The 16,598-nt window shown below is 51.2% G+C and overlaps 3 protein-coding genes and 1 long non-coding RNA gene across 4 annotated transcripts in view; 2 read left to right on the forward strand and 2 right to left on the reverse strand.

The window, feature by feature from the left end:
- LOC119616872 overlaps nucleotides 1-208 on the reverse strand; it is a 6,850-nt gene extending 6,642 nt beyond the window's left edge. Inside the window, exon 1 of the long non-coding RNA XR_005232927.1 lies at nucleotides 96-208. This is a non-coding gene — a long non-coding RNA (uncharacterized LOC119616872). The remainder of the gene's footprint in view (nucleotides 1-95) is intronic.
- Nucleotides 1-2,265, forward strand: part of LOC108251143 (calpain-2 catalytic subunit) — a 19,360-nt gene extending 17,095 nt beyond the window's left edge. The window contains exons 16-21 of the mRNA XM_017441334.3: nucleotides 208-272; nucleotides 438-506; nucleotides 597-675; nucleotides 758-874; nucleotides 952-1,010; nucleotides 2,119-2,265. Coding sequence (XP_017296823.1) covers nucleotides 208-272; nucleotides 438-506; nucleotides 597-675; nucleotides 758-874; nucleotides 952-1,010; nucleotides 2,119-2,142 — 413 coding nt within the window. The 3' untranslated portion in view covers nucleotides 2,143-2,265. The remainder of the gene's footprint in view (nucleotides 1-207; nucleotides 273-437; nucleotides 507-596; nucleotides 676-757; nucleotides 875-951; nucleotides 1,011-2,118) is intronic.
- Nucleotides 2,251-8,530, reverse strand: aars2 (alanyl-tRNA synthetase 2, mitochondrial (putative)). Its single transcript, XM_017441333.3, has 22 exons — nucleotides 8,220-8,530; nucleotides 6,975-7,163; nucleotides 6,750-6,895; nucleotides 6,484-6,675; nucleotides 6,077-6,221; nucleotides 5,864-6,009; nucleotides 5,680-5,788; nucleotides 5,333-5,371; nucleotides 5,137-5,251; nucleotides 4,939-5,063; nucleotides 4,606-4,744; nucleotides 4,370-4,539; nucleotides 4,180-4,293; nucleotides 3,947-4,087; nucleotides 3,736-3,873; nucleotides 3,559-3,662; nucleotides 3,370-3,478; nucleotides 3,166-3,291; nucleotides 2,972-3,082; nucleotides 2,812-2,895; nucleotides 2,622-2,735; nucleotides 2,251-2,544 (listed from the first exon to the last, which is right to left on the reverse strand). Exons 1-22 carry the CDS (start codon nucleotides 8,430-8,432, stop codon nucleotides 2,377-2,379), a joined length of 2,937 nt encoding a protein of 978 aa, XP_017296822.1. The 5' UTR covers nucleotides 8,433-8,530; the 3' UTR covers nucleotides 2,251-2,376.
- Nucleotides 8,531-8,649: 119 nt separating this feature from the next.
- Nucleotides 8,650-16,598, forward strand: part of alg13 (ALG13 UDP-N-acetylglucosaminyltransferase subunit) — a 12,404-nt gene continuing 4,455 nt past the window's right edge. Inside the window, exons 1-21 of the mRNA XM_037974652.1 lie at nucleotides 8,650-9,263; nucleotides 10,359-10,442; nucleotides 10,553-10,603; nucleotides 10,679-10,725; nucleotides 10,799-10,871; nucleotides 10,956-11,037; nucleotides 11,525-11,690; nucleotides 11,921-11,984; nucleotides 12,224-12,341; nucleotides 12,858-12,922; nucleotides 12,999-13,099; nucleotides 13,596-13,681; nucleotides 13,750-14,017; nucleotides 14,147-14,254; nucleotides 14,541-14,691; nucleotides 14,760-14,928; nucleotides 15,008-15,043; nucleotides 15,124-15,179; nucleotides 15,499-15,567; nucleotides 15,802-15,928; nucleotides 16,006-16,125. Of these exons, the coding sequence (XP_037830580.1) occupies nucleotides 9,144-9,263; nucleotides 10,359-10,442; nucleotides 10,553-10,603; nucleotides 10,679-10,725; nucleotides 10,799-10,871; nucleotides 10,956-11,037; nucleotides 11,525-11,690; nucleotides 11,921-11,984; nucleotides 12,224-12,341; nucleotides 12,858-12,922; nucleotides 12,999-13,099; nucleotides 13,596-13,681; nucleotides 13,750-14,017; nucleotides 14,147-14,254; nucleotides 14,541-14,691; nucleotides 14,760-14,928; nucleotides 15,008-15,043; nucleotides 15,124-15,179; nucleotides 15,499-15,567; nucleotides 15,802-15,928; nucleotides 16,006-16,125 (2,161 nt within the window). The 5' untranslated portion in view covers nucleotides 8,650-9,143. The remainder of the gene's footprint in view (nucleotides 9,264-10,358; nucleotides 10,443-10,552; nucleotides 10,604-10,678; nucleotides 10,726-10,798; nucleotides 10,872-10,955; nucleotides 11,038-11,524; nucleotides 11,691-11,920; nucleotides 11,985-12,223; nucleotides 12,342-12,857; nucleotides 12,923-12,998; nucleotides 13,100-13,595; nucleotides 13,682-13,749; nucleotides 14,018-14,146; nucleotides 14,255-14,540; nucleotides 14,692-14,759; nucleotides 14,929-15,007; nucleotides 15,044-15,123; nucleotides 15,180-15,498; nucleotides 15,568-15,801; nucleotides 15,929-16,005; nucleotides 16,126-16,598) is intronic.

Raw genomic sequence — 16,598 nt, forward strand, 5'->3', positions numbered from 1 at the left:
CTGCGGGCGACGCTGAGGGTTCACTGCGGGCGACGCTGAGGGTTCAACTGCGGGCGACGCTGAGGGTTCACCTGCAGGCGACGCTCAGGGTTCACTGCAGGCGACGCTCAGGGTTCACTGCGGGCGACGCTCAGGGTTCACTGCGGGCGACGCTGAGGGTTCACCTGAGGGCGACGCTGAGGGTTCACCTGCTCCTCTGTCTGACAGGGTCTGACATCCAGACTAGCGGCTTCAGCCTGGAGACGTGTCGCAACATGGTCAACCTGCTGGATGTATCCTTTAAAATAAAACACCAATACATGCCATGATACTGATAGCCAGCAGTTACAGGGCTCTTATTTTGCCAGTGACAGTAATGAGTAGAACCTGTCTGTATCAGAGAGATTTGGGGGGTTTGGGGTTTTTAGTCCAGCTCTGATCCTAAACCTGGTACACAGAAGGACGGCAGTGGGAAACTGGGTCTGGTGGAGTTTAAGGTTCTGTGGACTAAAATCGAGAACTTCCTGGTGAGTTTTTGTGTGAATGTGAGTTTTCCATTTAAATCAACAGGAAGTTCTTTTGTTAGACTCATGACCTTTGACCTCTTGTTCTTGTAGACAATCTACCGGAACCGGGACCAGGATAATTCAGGGACCATGAGCTCCGCAGAGATGAGGACAGCCGTGGAAGAAGCTGGTAAAGAGCGTTTGCTTGGACTCTGGACTGAGGCATGTGGTGACCCCTGACCCCTGAACTTTCTGCTGGTCTTTGTGTCCAGGTTTCAGCCTCAACAGTCCTCTCCATCAGGTCCTGGTGGCCCGATACAGCGAGTCCAATCTCATCATCGACTTTGATAACTTTGTGGGCTGTTTGGTTCGTCTGGAGACCATGTTCGGTAAGTTCCAGAGGTCAGAGACTCAGGTGAGATGTCTTCCTTTGTCTCCGTCCTCACCTGTCCACACTTGTCTGCAGATATGTTCAACATACTCGACAAAGATGGATCAGGGACCGTTGAGCTCAGCATGATGGAGGTACGTATCTTCCTGTTTGAACTTGTCAAAATAAGGTTTCTGCAGCAGCTGCTGACTAAGAGTTCTGGTTCTGCTGCAACCGGATCAGGTCCATCAGAACAACCTCAGTGATGACCAGCTGATCGATTAGTTCTGGTCCTGCAGTTGAAACTGGGTTGGTTCAGAACCAAACAGATACAACCTTCCCAAACAGGAAGCAGTTTCTGCCTGTTCTTTAAAACTTTTATTTTGAAATGGTTCTGTGTCCGTCCCCCATCAGAAGTCTGCAAAGACTTTCCTGACATGATGTGATGCAGAGGGACATGTGAGCTGAACCAGTGGTGTCCAGTCCTGGTTCTGGGGGGTCTGCATGTTTTCATTCAGCTCAGGTGCTGAAGCAGGTCCCGGTCCCTCCATGGAGACCTGCCTCAATAACAATCATCTTAAATCATTTTATCCAGGTGGTGTTTTGTAATTTACCATATTTTCTGGATTATAAGGCACACTGTCTATGACTGTCCATTTTCAAACTTGTCACATATAAGACGCACCGGACTACAAGTCTCACCGTCACTTTTGTAACTTCCTGCAGACCGAGCACTCCATTCAAAATGGACGACTTCGGTGCTCTAGCAGAGCTGGTTCGCTTGTATCAGCATCTCTATGATCCCTCTATGAGAGATCACAGAGATAATCAAACGGTTCAAAACTCACGGAAGGATACTGCACCAATGTAAGCGTCAAGTATAAACGCCTCCGCCGCCCGCTCGGGTCCGAGCCCTGCACCGAGCCGCGCACCGAGCCGCGCACCGAGCCCTGCACCGAGCCGCGCACCGAGCCGCGCACCGAGCCCTGCACCGAGCCGCGCACCGAGCCGCGCACCGAGCCCTGCACCGAGCCGTGCACCGTGCACAGAGCCCTGCACCGAGCCGCGCACCGAGCCCTGCATCGAGCCGAGCACCGAGCCGCGCACCGAGCCGAGCACCGAGCCGCGCACCGAGCCGCGCACCGAGCCCTGCATCGAGCCGAGCTGTTTTTGTTTGACATTTTACACAACAGAAATATGTAGAGACACTTTGTCCATCTTGAGTTTCAGTAACTGAACGTGTGTGTCTCCTGTCTCCTGCAGTGGCTCAATGTGTCCATGCTCTGAAGGACCAGGAGCAGACGGATCCAGGTCCTGGTTCTGATTGGACCTGCAGGAAGCAGATAAACTGGATCCTGTGTTTGTTTGTTGACCATTTACTCTGTAAACAATAAATAAATCTGAAAGTGATCTGCTTTTATTTCTTTTAAAACAAAGAAATATTTTCATTTATTAAAACCAAAGTCACATGATTCTGCCGACCAATGGGAGAATTTTCAGCTGTGGGCGGAGTCACTGACATCATCGCTGTGTTTTTTGGCAAGCGAAGTCCTCCGCCCACCTGAGCGCCTCTGTGATGTCACTGCTGCTTCCTGTTCCCTGGGCAACCAGCGCTGAGCCTCCGGCGCTCCCCCCGAGGTGCTGACACAAAGCCACCGCCCAATCAGAGGCGGCGAGGGCCGGCGAGTCCTGCAGAGGAAGGACACAGCAAATCAGAAGCTCAGACAGGTCAGTGACCCCGCCCCCTGTGATGTCATTAACGTTACCTTAGGAACCTGACATGCACAAAGAATTTTCCCAGAATGCCTCTGGGGGGCAAGCAGCATCACATGACTGAGAGGAAAGGAGGAGCTCAGCTGGTTCACGGTCTTCATCAGAACCTGGACCAGAACAGAACAGGTCACATGACCTCAGGTCTGCAACAAGTCCTGAGATCAACAGAAACTGAACTCGTACCGACAGGGACTCTGTCTCCACGAAGTCCACCAGCACCTCCTTCCTGCCATTCTTCTCCAGTAGAACCTGAGCTCTCTCTGCAGCCTGAGCAAAGCATGATGGGAAAACTGTCAGAACAGCAGCACGTTGTCAGACTCAGGTGAGTCAGGGAGGCTCTCACCTCTCTGGTCTCCAGTTTCCTGATGACTGTGTTGTTGGCCCTCAGAAGTCCTCGAAGGCGGCCCTGCAGTTCCCTGCGCTGCCACTGGGGGATGGTGGTGTTATCTACAGCCTGTCAGACACAGCCCAGGTCTAAATAACACATCACATGTTTTACCATCTCCTTACCTGCTGCAGTGCATCATGGGTACTTACATCAGAGAGGATGCTTGCCTCCTTGGAGAGACGCTGGGCGGAGTCAGGACTGGATGGGGTGGAGCTTGAGAGTCTGGCTGACAGAGATTCTACTTCCTGCCACAAACCGTGTCCTGATTCCCGCGCCTGAGGGCACAGTTGTGGAGCCATCTCTGGTTAACTCTGTGTCAGAGGTTCTGATCATGTGATTACACGAGAACTGACCCGAACTGCATCACGTCCCGTAACGGCGATGATCCGACTGATTCCTTTCACCAACTGTTTCTCTGAAACGATCACCAGGTCTTTGATGGCTCCTGTCTGCAGCAGGTGGCTGAAAATATATGCACACCTGAGACACAACTGTGACACACCTAAGATACTGGACAGGTAAACAAGTGGTCCTGGTCTCACGTTCCACAGCAGAGCTCCACAGACGTCTCTCTGTCTGTCCCCGTTTCCAGCAGCTCAGAGACCGGAACCTGCAGTGAGACCACCCGGACAGGGTCTGGATACACCTGCAGAGACAGGACAGGGCGGAGCTTCAGCACACCTTGAGGTGAGACCAGAAGACAGGCAGTCTGGACTCACCTCGTCTACTGTCCTCAGTCCTCTGATGGTTCTGGCTGTCTGCAGAGGAACCTCCTGGCTGTGGACGATCTGATTGGCTGAGATGATGTCGTTAACACACCTTTCTACCTGCTGCAGCTGGGAGGAGCTCAGAGAACCCTGAGAAGGACCGACAGGACACATCAGAACTAGCAGAAGCTCCCGGAGGAGGTTAGTACTCACGGGTCAGTACCTTGATGCTGCAGTCGAAGCGCAGGCGGTCGGCAGACACGTGGGAACCTCTCTGACTGACCGCCGAACCCAGAACTTTCCTCAGAGCGAAGTTCAGGATGTGGGTCGCCGTGTGTTTGACCATACAGGACATCCGGTGGGCCTGAGGACAGAACCAGGGACTTCTGTAGAGTCCAAGTCCATTTTAACATCTCTGTGGTTCTTGGTCCGGTTCTGGGCTTCACTAGTTTTTACCTGGTCCAGGTGCAGCTGGATCTGGTCTCCGGTCTTCAGGCTGTCGACTGCAGTCACCTGATGGACCACATACCCACCGGCCCGGTGGACGGCCTCTACAGGGAACAGCACATCCTGAGAAACAGAAGACACCTGGAGTCACCAGGGCTGAGGGGTTTTTCCCATCATGTACTTCCTGTGATCAGCTGACCTGCAGGCAGCTGCAGGTGAAGTAGCCCCGGTCATGTGACTGCCCCCCCTGCTCAGAGTAGAAGCAGGTCCGGTCCAGAATGACTCCACAGGACTGACCCTCACGGACCTCTGGAACCAGAGCCTGTCCATCAAACAGGGCCAGGACTGTTGCATGGCATGCTGGGAACACTAGGAGGAGAGGGGGGTCAGGTAACAGGTGTGGACCACAAACAGGCTTGGCAGGTAGGAGCGTACCGTATCGCCCGTCCTCCAATCGGTACGCGTATTTCAGGCTATCATCGGTGTGAGGGACGCCGACACGCTGCAGCGCCGCCAGGCTGAGGACGTCCAGCATCAACCGGGATGAGACACCTGCCTGCTGCTCCGACACCACCTGAAACAGGTGACATCACGTGACATCATCAGTGACATCACATTATATGTAACCTGATCAAAAGTCCCCATCTCCTTCACAATAAGAGCCCTCTGTCTGTCAAAACAAAAGCATGAAGAACCAAGTGAACATGAGAGTTTGGATCTCAAACATCCGAATCAGACTGTATTTTATTTTGAAAATCCAGTGCAAACCTGGTTTTCTGCGATCAGTCGGTCCAGCTCCTGACGGTCCACCTGGACGCCTCTCTCCGCCAACATCAGGTCCACCAGGTCCAGAGGAAAACCCAGATCCCGATGTAGAGACCAGGCCACCGAGGCTGAAACACAAACAGGACAGTTAGTCCCCGACCACTCAGACCAGAACCAGAACCAGAAGCAGAACCCTCTGACCAGGGAACAGCCGGTCCCTGTAGTCTCTCCTGCTGAGAGTCCTCTGCAGCAGCCGGCTGCCCTGCCGCAGAGACGACAGGAAGTGAGCTTCGTTCTCATTGATGATGTCCATGATCTGTAAGGCAGGGACCACATGAAGACAACTTCCTGGTACATCATCCAGACACGCAGACAAGTGGCCGGTTCAGACACTCACCCGGTCCGCCTCGGTGGACAGCTCTGGATACACGTCCCCCTGCAGGCAGACAGGAAGACAGGAAGTCAGCTGATCAACCAACCAATCAGAGCTGCTGCAGTTTTATTTTAACTCACAAGTCTTTAAAATAAGATATAATTCTTGGTTTTGATTTTTGGAGGAAAATTAGTTATTAAGATGAATAAATTAATCTAAAAGAGACTTGATAGATTAATGAAAATCAAAACCTGTTCTACTGTTCTGGTTCTGTTAGACCAGCCTATGTCCATCCTGATCAATCAACCATGCAACATGAAGCTCCTCCCACTCTCTCCCAGCTCAGAGGCATTATGGGAAATGTATTTTACCAGCATATAAGTGACAGTAGGAACCAGGCTAGCCAGTGCTCCCTGCGGAGCCTTCAGGACCTCGATACAGAACCGGACGGCCCGCCTCAAGATCCTCCTCAGCACCAATCTGACAAACAAACAAGTAAACAAACAGCTACCGTATGACATCACACAAGTGCCAGCTGATTGGACGGAGACTCACTCAGCTCCTGACATCCCGGGATGGACGCCGTCAGCAATGCAGACCGATAAAGTTCGGATGTGATCAGCCACAACTCTGTAGGCCAGGTCCACCTGTCCCTCATCCGCTGTCCCCGTCCTGCCAGCATACGGCCCGGCCCCTGACCGCTGAGGACACAGCAGACACGTCACCATGGAGACAGACGCGTCCCCTCCTCCGCGGACCTGAGCGTACCTGCTGGATGGCGTGCAGCAGCGGCGTGAACAGGTCGGTGTCGTAGTTGGACCGCCGGCCCTGCAGGACGCCCGTCAGGCGCTCCAGTCCCATCCCGGTGTCAACACTGAACCGGGGCAGCAGGCGCAGACTCTGGTCCACCTCCCTGCAACAGACTGACAGCTGAGCCCAGTGGACCCCTGAGCGCAAGTCCTGGTCTCATGTGGTCTTGTGTGGTCTGAACTGGACTCGTGTGGTCTGAACTGGACTTATGTGGTCTGAACTGGACTCATGTGGTCTGAACTGGTCTCATGTGGTCTGAACTGGACTTGTGTGGTCTGAACTGGACTCGTGTGGCCTGAACTGGTCTCATGTGGTCTGAACTGGTCTCACGGGGTCTGAACTGGTCTCACGGGGTCTGAACTGACCTGTTGTACTGGATAAAGACCAGGTTCCAGATCTCCACCACGTCTGGACTGTCCATGTTGACCAGGGTTCTGGCGTCTCGGCCTCCTACGTGGTCGTAGTGGATCTCGGTACAGGGGCCACAGGGACCTGTGTCTCCCATCTCCCAAAAGTTGTCCTTCAGTCCAAACGGCAGGACTCGAGCAGGAGGAACCCTGAGGAGGACAGATGTGGTCAGCGTACCCAGAACCAGAACCTGAAGTGTGGCCACAGACAGAACCAGGTTTACCCCAGGTCCAGCCAGATGTCTCGGGTCTCCTGATCCGCCAGTAGCCCCAGTGCGGCGTCCCCACCAAAATAAGACACGTACAGTCTGTTTGCAGGTATCCCATAATGCTCTGTGAGGAGGGTCCACGCCATCTGACACGCCTCCTCCTGACATCACACAGTTACAGACTGAGGCTCCGCCCTCTCCAGTGGGACGTGACCATGTACAATAAAGAGCCCCTCCCACCTTGAAATAGTCCCCAAAGGACCAGTTTCCGAGCATCTCGAAGAAGGTGTGGTGGTACCCGTCCCGGCCCACGTCCTCCAGGTCGTTGTGTTTCCCTCCGGCTCGGACGCACTTCTGACTGTTGACCACTCGGTGGTACGAGGCCATCTCGCTGCGGGGGTCTGCGGTTCCCAGGAAGATCGGCTTGAACTGAGACCAGGACAGACAGACCAGAACCAGAACCTGGACCTTAATTCTCAGCTGATTTAATTTCTTCTTCTTTTTACTAAAATAATACCATCCCTTCAGCTGCGCTGCTGTACAGAACCTGGAAACCGTTTTCACTGCTGTCACAAATCAGCCATGGTCTCTATCAAGACATGGAAGGAACATGTCCTCGCAGACTGAGGGACAAGGAGGACAGTGAGAGACACCTGGGAGCTGTCTGAAGGAGCAGCTGACCATGATAGAGTCACACATAAAACGATCCCTGTGTAGTTTTCCACCTGCCATGTTTGGGTTGCACTTTTTATTTTATAGAAATTAGACTTCGCCCACAGAAGTGAACTGTATAATCCGAAAAAGGTCAGAGGTCAATCTGACAATAATATCAGCTCCCTTGTTTATGTCTCAGCAACCTTTGACCCCAGCTGTTAGAGCAGTCGTCCCGGACATGACGGGGGAGACTATTTCCTGAATAATACTGTGTTGTTCACTGCGATACGTTTCTGTGGAAGTTTTAACAGCGTTTGGTTGAGGTTTTACTGACGCACTTCACTGAACAAAGACGTGCGGCCATGTTTGGCAGTATTTATGAAAGGCTTCCGTCTCCCATCTGAACATGTTTGTAACGACAGACACCCCCGCCTGATTCAGAGACAAAACACTGCAAATACACCAGACCGTCCATCAGTGAGGTGTTCCAGGAAATAGTCCCCACCAGCAGGAACTAAGAGCTACAAACAAACAGGACAGCTGATTGACCTCTGACCCTTATGGTCCCAGTCTGTCCTCTCAACTCTGGTTCTGGTTCTGGTTCTGGTTCTGGTTCCGGTTCCTTCCCTCTGTGGCCCTGTTCTGCTCAGAATGGAGGATTGGAGGATTTATTTGTTCAATATGTATTATTATTTCTGTTTCCCTGGGTTCTGATTGGGTTCCTCAGTCAACATCAGAGGAGATTTTTGTTTTGAAACTGTTTAAATTAGACTAAACAACTCTTATTTTGAAAGGGTTATCCCCGACCGGACCACTCGAGCCCAGACTGACCTGATTCATTCCGGCGTTGACAAACAGCAGACTCGGGTCTCCTCTGGGCCGAACCGGGGAGGACGGAACCAGCAGGTGTCCGTGTTTGTCCCGGAAGAAGTCCAGGAAGGTCGATCGGACCTGAGCGGCGGGAAGCGGCGGAGGAAGGCCGCTGAAGGAGCGCCCTGAGGCGGCGGAGAGAGGCCGGAGCCTCCGGAAGGGCAGCCGGAGCATCTGGATCACAGTCTGAGCGAGCCCAACCGAACCGGGACCATGGTGACAGCCAGAAACTACAGCCTTCAGGGTGACGCATGCGCACTGTGGCCCCGTTCTTCTTCTGCGAGCAGAAGGAGAATTATACCGCCACCTGGTGGTCAGATGAAGTTACTTCAGCTGAGGAGGAAACTGCTCTGAAACAAAACAACATAAACATCAGAAACACAACAACAACACATAAACATCACCACAAACAACAACATATAAACACAACCACAAACACAACAACATATAAATACAAGAACATATGAACATAAAAAAACAGAACATCAAGAAGGTCACAGGTTCTCCTCCTGCCTTTCTGGGTGAAGTTTACATGATCTCCCTCTGAACACCTGGGTTCTCCAGTTTTTTCCCACAGACCAAAAACATGAAGGGTCTCTGGTCCCTGTGAAAAACTGGAGACATGGATGAATGGATGGATGGATGAATAGGTGGATGGACGGACGGACGAATGAATGGATGGATGGATGGATGGATGGATGGATGGATGGATGGATGGATGGATGGTTGGGCTTTTTCCGAGCCCTGGTTGGTCCCTGAACGCCTCAGCGTCTCGCGCTCATCAGCCCTGATTGGACGCAGCTGTTGGCGCCGCTGAGGTTCGAGCTGTCTGAGGACGAGTCCGCCTGGTTCTTGGAGTTCGGTTCCGTTCGGTTCGGCGCCGGGATGCAGAAGGGTCTGAAGAAGTACTTTATGAACATGGACGAGTACCTGTCCAGTCTGGGTCTGTACCGGAAGATGGTAGCGCGAGACGCGTCCAGTCTGTTCCGGGCCGTGTCAGAGCAGGTGAGCCGGGTCAGGGTTCGAACCAGGACAGGGTCCGGTTTGGCTCGGTTCGGGGAGAGAGGGAAAAGGGGGAATGCAACTTTGGTTTTGTTTAGAGGTCTTAGAAGTGGCAGAAGTGATTCTGTTCCCCTCGGAAATGAGAGCACGTGCACGCTGCTGTGCGCCGACTCACCTGTGCAGGTTCCTGCTGGTTCCTGCTGGTCCTCTTCTTTGTGTTTTGCTTTGGGTCAAGTTAATTTGAAAAGGTTCGGTTTTTCTCGGTCAGGGAAGTAAATTTTTAGCTGTTTTAGCTGCTTTCAGTTAGTTTCCAGTTTTTTGGCAGCGTGTTCCATTCAAATGGTACCGAGTGGACAAAAGCCCTTTTTCCCAATTCTGTGCGAAGAAAAGGAACAAAGAGTCCGAGCTGATCATTTAAACGCAAAGAGCAAGAATCAGATGTTCCCCCTGTGATTAAATCACAAATATAGGGTGGCAACAGCTCAAGAATGATCTTAATAAATGAAAACGTACCGATGACCAACCTCCTGGTGGACAGAGGCCATCCCACTGGAGAACACAGTTCAGTGATGAGGCAGATTTACAGTCTGTAACGAACCTCAGAGAAGCAGGACCAACAGTATCAAGTTTTCTAAGCTGAGGCGTTCATAAACAACAGATCTCCATAAACTAAAACAGATTAAAATGTTACTATGACAAACTGCTTCTTTGCCTTAAAAGAAAAATTAAATTAGTTTCAAAATAAAAAGCCCAATTTAAGCTGAAGTTTCTTCACAAGATTATCAATATGGGGCTTAAAGGTAACGCAGTCATCAAGCAAGACACCAAGGTGTTCATAGGTGTGAACCTCAGTGATGGTCACAGTGGGATCATCTGAGGCACCGTCTTGTTGTTTGCTAATAACTTGAACAGCATTAAGTCCCGTTTTTAACTGCAGGACTGACAGCTGGACCAGCTGCACTGACTTTAAATCAGTTTGTTTTAATATAACTTTCTTTGCTTTATGAAGTAAAGATGACGGTGTTTAAAGGACAGTTCAAATATAACATTTATTCTTTCTAACCCGTTTCCACCTGTGTGGTTCCATCCGACCCACAGCTGTATTACTCTCAGAACTACCATCAGAAGATCCGATTGGACTGCGCCAGCTTCATGAGGGCCAACAGGTGTAACTTTGAGCCGGTGAGTCCAACACAGGTGGCCCAAGCAGAACTTCTGACAAAGACCAGGCCAGAACCCGGTCCAGTCAGGTGCTCAGGTGGACCTGAATATCAGAACTTTTTCTGTTTCAGTTTGTTGAAGGATCCTTTGAGAAATACTTGCAGCGTCTGGAGGATCCCAAGGTGAGCAGCTGTCAGTTCCACACACACACACACACACACACACCTCTTCACACACACGTGTGTGTGTGTTTGCAGGAAACGGTGGGTCAGGTGGAAATCAAGGCTCTGTCTCAGCTCTACAGGTAAGCTCAGTGTTCTGAACACACAGGTTAGCATGTGCTTACAGGTAACTTCCTGTTTGTGCCTCACTCCTAGGCGGTGCTTCCTGATCTACCGTTACCCCGGGAAACCAGCCACCGTTATCTCAGACGACGTCTTTGTGGATCAGGTGAGGGAGACTGGGCACCATGGTAACACGAACAGATGGTTTCTGATTGGTTGCTGCTGACTGTCAGTTTTCTGCGACGCCTAGGTGATGCTGTGCTGCTCCATCAATGGTCACTATGACATCGTTTACCCAAGAAGTTACCCCACCTCCGCTGCACTCTGCCAGTGTGAGTCAGAGTCACAACAACCAACAGCTGCCGCCACAAAACCAAACTAGAAGCACTCAGAGCCCAGGGATCAGAACCAAGATTGAATCCATTGCTTTTTGTTTCAGCCCCGACGTTTCATCAGTTTTTACCTGACCTTTGCTAACAGACACACAGACAAACCAACGGACACAACCGGAACCAGAACCTCCTTGGTGGAGGAAACAGAGGGGTCACAAGTTTTAACAGAGGGGTTACCTGTGAGCTTGATCTTTGACCCCACCAGCCTTGAATTTAGCAGTGATCACCCTTGACCCATAAGGTGTCCAGCTGTTACACGGGCTGATCTGACCTTGACCTTTGACCTTGACTTTTAACCGGATCACTTTTGAGATTTAATCCCTTCCGTGTACCATGTTTGACATTCATAACTTTTTGAGTAATCTTGAACACAAACAGCCGCAGCTTGCTTGTGATCCCACCTGCTCAGGTGTGTCTCTGTGTTCAGCTCTCCTGTACGAGCTGCTCTATACTCAGGTGTTCGGGTTGGAGGAGGCGGAGCTCTTTCAGGCCACAGAGGCCTTCAGGGTCGGAAGTCGTCGCTATAGAAACAGTCCGTCAGTGTGCAGTGATGTAGATGTTGGCTACGATGTACCCGAAGACCGAGGACACAGGTAACACTGATGATGTCATCACTCTGGGACAGGCACAGTCTCGCTGTGATGATGTCACAGACCATTCGGCACTTCTCTCTTAACTCAGAGCTCCTGCTTTTTCTGCTTAGATTCTCTGAAATCGAATCACTTCAAACTAAAATTCATGAAGTTTTATCGCTGAGTCAGCAGAGCTTTGTGATTGGCTCTCTGGTCACCACCTGGTCTCTGATCACATGATGTATTTGCAGGGAGGAGGTGGAGGTGTGTGGAACTGCTGAGGACAGACCTCCAGCTGGAACAGATGACATGAAGGTGAGAATACGCTGTCTTCTGAGGCTCCACCCACATGTTGCTCACATGTTCAGGTTTACAGGAAACTCTTCCCTCTCAGACAGGAAGTCAGAACATCTGAACCTTCAGCTGGGAACTTCTTCTCGTTCTGCTTTAATGGCTCCTGATTGGACAGCCAAACTGTCCAATCAAGAGCCTCATTTGTTCCACATCCAATGGAAGAGGTATCAGAGGTAATTGATGTTGTTGTTTTTTTTTAGCTTCCTGCTGAAGCCCCGCCTCCCTTTAGGCTCTCTCTGCCCTACAAAGTGTTAAAGTCTCTGGACGGAGAAGTTTACAGAAACCTGGAGTTTGACGTGTGGCAGGACACCTGTAAAGGTAAGACAGGAAGTCCACGTGTGACGGAGCATGTTTCTGACTCATCTGAGGTCTCTGAAAATGAGCATGAAGACAACAGGAAGCGGGTTCTGTCTGAGTTTCCTGAAGCACACAGAAAGATGGTCTCCTGCTGGAGGTTCAGGACGTTCCGGTGGTTCTGGAGGATCTCGTCTCGTTCTGACGCTCAAATCATCAGAACCGCTGCAGCTTTTTCACAGTGGAGAGCAATTAAATCAGATTTATCTTCATGTTCTCTCACCCAGCCTTGTTGAACTAATTCATAGTATAGCCCTCAGGAGTTTCAAAATAAAGTTCAGGTACTCTTCAAAATAAGAGACAAGTCACACCTTAGATTATTACAAAAGAAAAACCCAACTTCCTGTTGGCCTTTACAGAAGGTTGATGGATGTCAGAGTTTCTGCAGAAAGGTTCTGACCCGATCACAGGTATTAGTTACTTGCTGTAATCAGATTACTGTTGTCTGCACGCTGTAATCAGATTACTGTTGTGTGACAGAGATGCAGAAGACGGACTACATGGTGTTTGCCGGGCGACAGTACTTCCTGGGAGACAAGTGTCAGGTAACGCCAGACAAGACGCGGGCTGGATCAGAACCTTTTAATTGAGTTGGTACCGACGGCTTCGGTCTGACTTCAGGTCCGTCTGGAACCGAAGGGGAAGTTCTACAACGCCTTCATTCAGGAAGTAGGAACCCACACAGCGGCCGTCACTGTGTTCATCGAGGAGCTGGGAGAAAAGTAAGATACACCCAGAACCCGACCCGGGTCAGAACCAGGTCGGAACCACACACCCACAACCTGATCCGGGACGGAACCAGGTCTGAACCACACACCCACAACCCGACCCGGGTCGGAACCAGGTCTGAACCACACACCCACAACCTGATCCGGGTCGGAACCACACACCCACAACCTGATCCGGGACGGAACCAGGTCTGAACCACACACCCACAACCCGACCCGGGTCGGAACCAGGTCTGAACCACACACCCACAACCTGATCCGGGTCGGAACCACACACCCACAACCTGATCCGGGACGGAACCAGGTCTGAACCACACACCCACAACCTGATCCGGGTCGGAACCAGGTCTGAACCACACACCCACAACCCGACCCGGGTCAGAACCAGGTCTGAACCACACACCCAGAACCTGATCGGGCCTCAGAACCGGGTCTGACCTAGAACCTTGTGTGTGTCCATGTCACTGATCTGGTGGGTGTGTGTTCTCAGGCACCTAGTTCCTCTGACGGACCTGAAACCGGTGAACCCGGTTCCGGCTTGGAACGTGGCGGCGCCGACTAGGAAAGGCGATCTAGGTGGGTTTCAGGTCCTGGTTCTGGTTCTGTTGCCAGCCTACGTGTTGATGCTGTCTTTTACTTGTCAGAACTGGACTCTCGAGGTCAGCGCCATCACCGCCATCGTTACTTTAGGAAGTCCCGGGGCAGTAGTAATGTCAAGGGGGCGGAGCTACTCATGCTACAGCCCACCTCTTATGGAAGCCCCGCCCCCTCTGCTCTGCCTCCCCGCTTTCAGCCTGCAGGTCATCCACGCCCCCCCCTCCCTCCATCACCTGGATCCATGACCTATGACCCCTATGCGCCGCCCCACCACCACCACCCCGCAGCCAGACCCCCACGGTATGGAGCCTCCAGGTGAGACTTCACACCTGTCCCACACCTGTCCCACACCTCTCTGTTGTCAGTTTGGCTTTAAAAGCTCATTAATACATATTTTTTAATGCATTTCTGTCCAACTGGGTCCGTCTCGTGGGTTCTGGTCAGAAGCTCCACACGTTTCCTGAACCGTCACCTGATTGGTCCACAGCTGACCTATTACCCCGCCGGCCGACGGTATTACCATGACTACGAGAACTACGCCTTCAGGTCTCGGTAAACACACCTTTACAGAATCTGGTCCAGTTTCGCTGCTGAGAACTGATGAGTCAGAACCCACCACCTGCTGTCAATCACTGCTGTCTACAGTTGTCATGGTTACCGTTATTTATAGGGCGGAGCTAAGGATGCTGAGCTGAAGAGGGGGGAAGATGTAATGTTAAGTTTCAGATGGTCAGGTCAAACTAGCAGAACAGTTTTTAATCTAAAGAGCTGACCCGGCTGCGTAGAACCAGAACGTATTGACCGGTTCTACGTTGGATCACTTCCTGTGTCTGTTCAGCCGCAGTCGGCGCCAGCTGGGGGCAGCTCTTAATAAGGAGTGTCAGTTTGGCTTTCCAGCGGAGACGGTGGACGAGCCAGCAGATTTGGACGCAGCCATCGCGTACTACCAGCTTGATGACGCCAACGAAGCGGTCTTCCCAACGCTGTCGGTAAGAAACGTCCAGTACTTCTAACTCTGGTTAACTATCACCACGACAATAGACCGTCTCCTCTGTAGGGCACTGCTGTAGCTCCTCCCCCAACCATCGGAGCCCTGCCCACTCCTGGCTCCTCCTACAGAGTTCAGAGAGCCTCAGGGCCCCTCCCTCCTGCACCTCCACCTGGAAACACCCCTGTCTGCTCCTCAGAGGAGGACCAGGGGGACACGAGTACCGTGGAGGACCAGGGTGCGTCCCTTCCTGCTGAAGTTTCAAAGTAAAAGCTTGAGATGGAGCTGAAAATGTGTGCTATGATCTGTTTGTACAGGAGAGTACACAGAGGAGTACCTGTACAGGAGTCAGGGTGAGGAACACCACCACCCAGTCACTCGCTGTCATGTTTCCTGTTCAAAGAGGAAGTGACATCACCTTTGACTGTTTCAGATCAAAGCTACCAGCCATCGGGTGTTTATGCTGCTGCTGAGCCCGCCTCCACTCAGGTAACTTACACATGGCTCCTCCCTCCTCATGACATCACTCAGGTCAGCTCTGATGAATTAGACACCCCCCCGTCCTCGTTTCGTGGACAAACAGGTTTTCTGATTATTTTCTTGTTTTACTTGTTTTTATTGTTTAATCTTGTACCTTTTTAGTAAAATCTGTTTTTGTTTTTATAAACTGTAGAAGTTTTAAGTCAGGCTGTTTAGATGAGACTTGACCTCTGTGTGATGTCATCATGACGTGATACGCAGGTGAGGTCATCAGGTCACATGATCAATGATGTCATGAAACTGGGTGGTTTTTGATTTATTGTGAAAGGACGAGCAGGAAGGAGGCACAGCTGACTCGCCGAGCAGACCAGAGTTGAGCTACAGCTATACTCAACAGGTAAACACACCTGAACACGACGTGCTAACTGCTAGCTGCTAGCTGTGCTGTAACATCAGCTCAGATTGGTGCATGTCTTTCATCTGAGTGCGGAAAAAAATACTTCCAGCTGCAGCGCCACCTGCAGGTAAAAAACACCTGAAATTGACACCCTGACCACAGCGCCACCTGCAGGTGATGGACAGCTGAACACGACGCAGGAAGTTGCACCTCTCAGGTCTTGTTTATATTCAGGTGGTGAAGCCACTGGCAGTCATCTGCTCCTCACCTTCATCCTCTTCCTCTTCGCCGTCATCTCCTTTATCACGGGTACCTGGAGCGGCTCACCTGCCGCCTGCCACACACACGCAGACACGCTCAGGTAATCATGTGACCTGCAGTTGGACCATACGTGGCCTCAGTAAAACCTGACGGGTATTTTATTGTTTCTGTCTTCAGTTACCATGACGATCCCAGCTGCCGCTCCCTGGTTGGTTAACGAGTTGGGCGAGCCTCTTTGCACTGTGGTGGCTCCGCCTCCTTACTCCTATGACCTAAATGGCAGTGATTTGCCCAGAGGTCAGAGGTCACAAAAATTCAGTTTCCCCAGTGTCTTACTGAGCTCAGATTGTTGGAAACCTTCTGACATGTTTGGGACGTGGGTCTGCACTGATTCTTAGGACAGAATAGAATAGAATAGAATAGAATAGAAATAGCCCTTATTGTCCCGCCGAGGGGAAACTCAGGTGTCACAGCAGCATCAGTACAAAGGTTCACACACTAGTTACTCTTTAAACTATGGATGGTACACACGAAAACCAAAATTAACATTGACCAGCCATGATACGACTAATATTAGGTGCAAAATGTAATATAGGAATAGAAACCAATGTTTTGTTTTAGAGACAGACTGTAGTAGTGCAAATATTTGTCTGGTTGAATAATTACAATGAATACTCCTTTACTGAATAAATTAAAAACTAAATGATCAGGCTGACCTCCCCTCCTCCCCTCGGCTGCGGCTGACCTCCCCTCCTCCCCTCGGCTGCGGC

Source organism: Kryptolebias marmoratus, linkage group LG3 (assembly GCF_001649575.2).
Source record: "Kryptolebias marmoratus isolate JLee-2015 linkage group LG3, ASM164957v2, whole genome shotgun sequence".
NCBI classification, from domain to species: domain Eukaryota; kingdom Metazoa; phylum Chordata; class Actinopteri; order Cyprinodontiformes; family Rivulidae; genus Kryptolebias; species Kryptolebias marmoratus.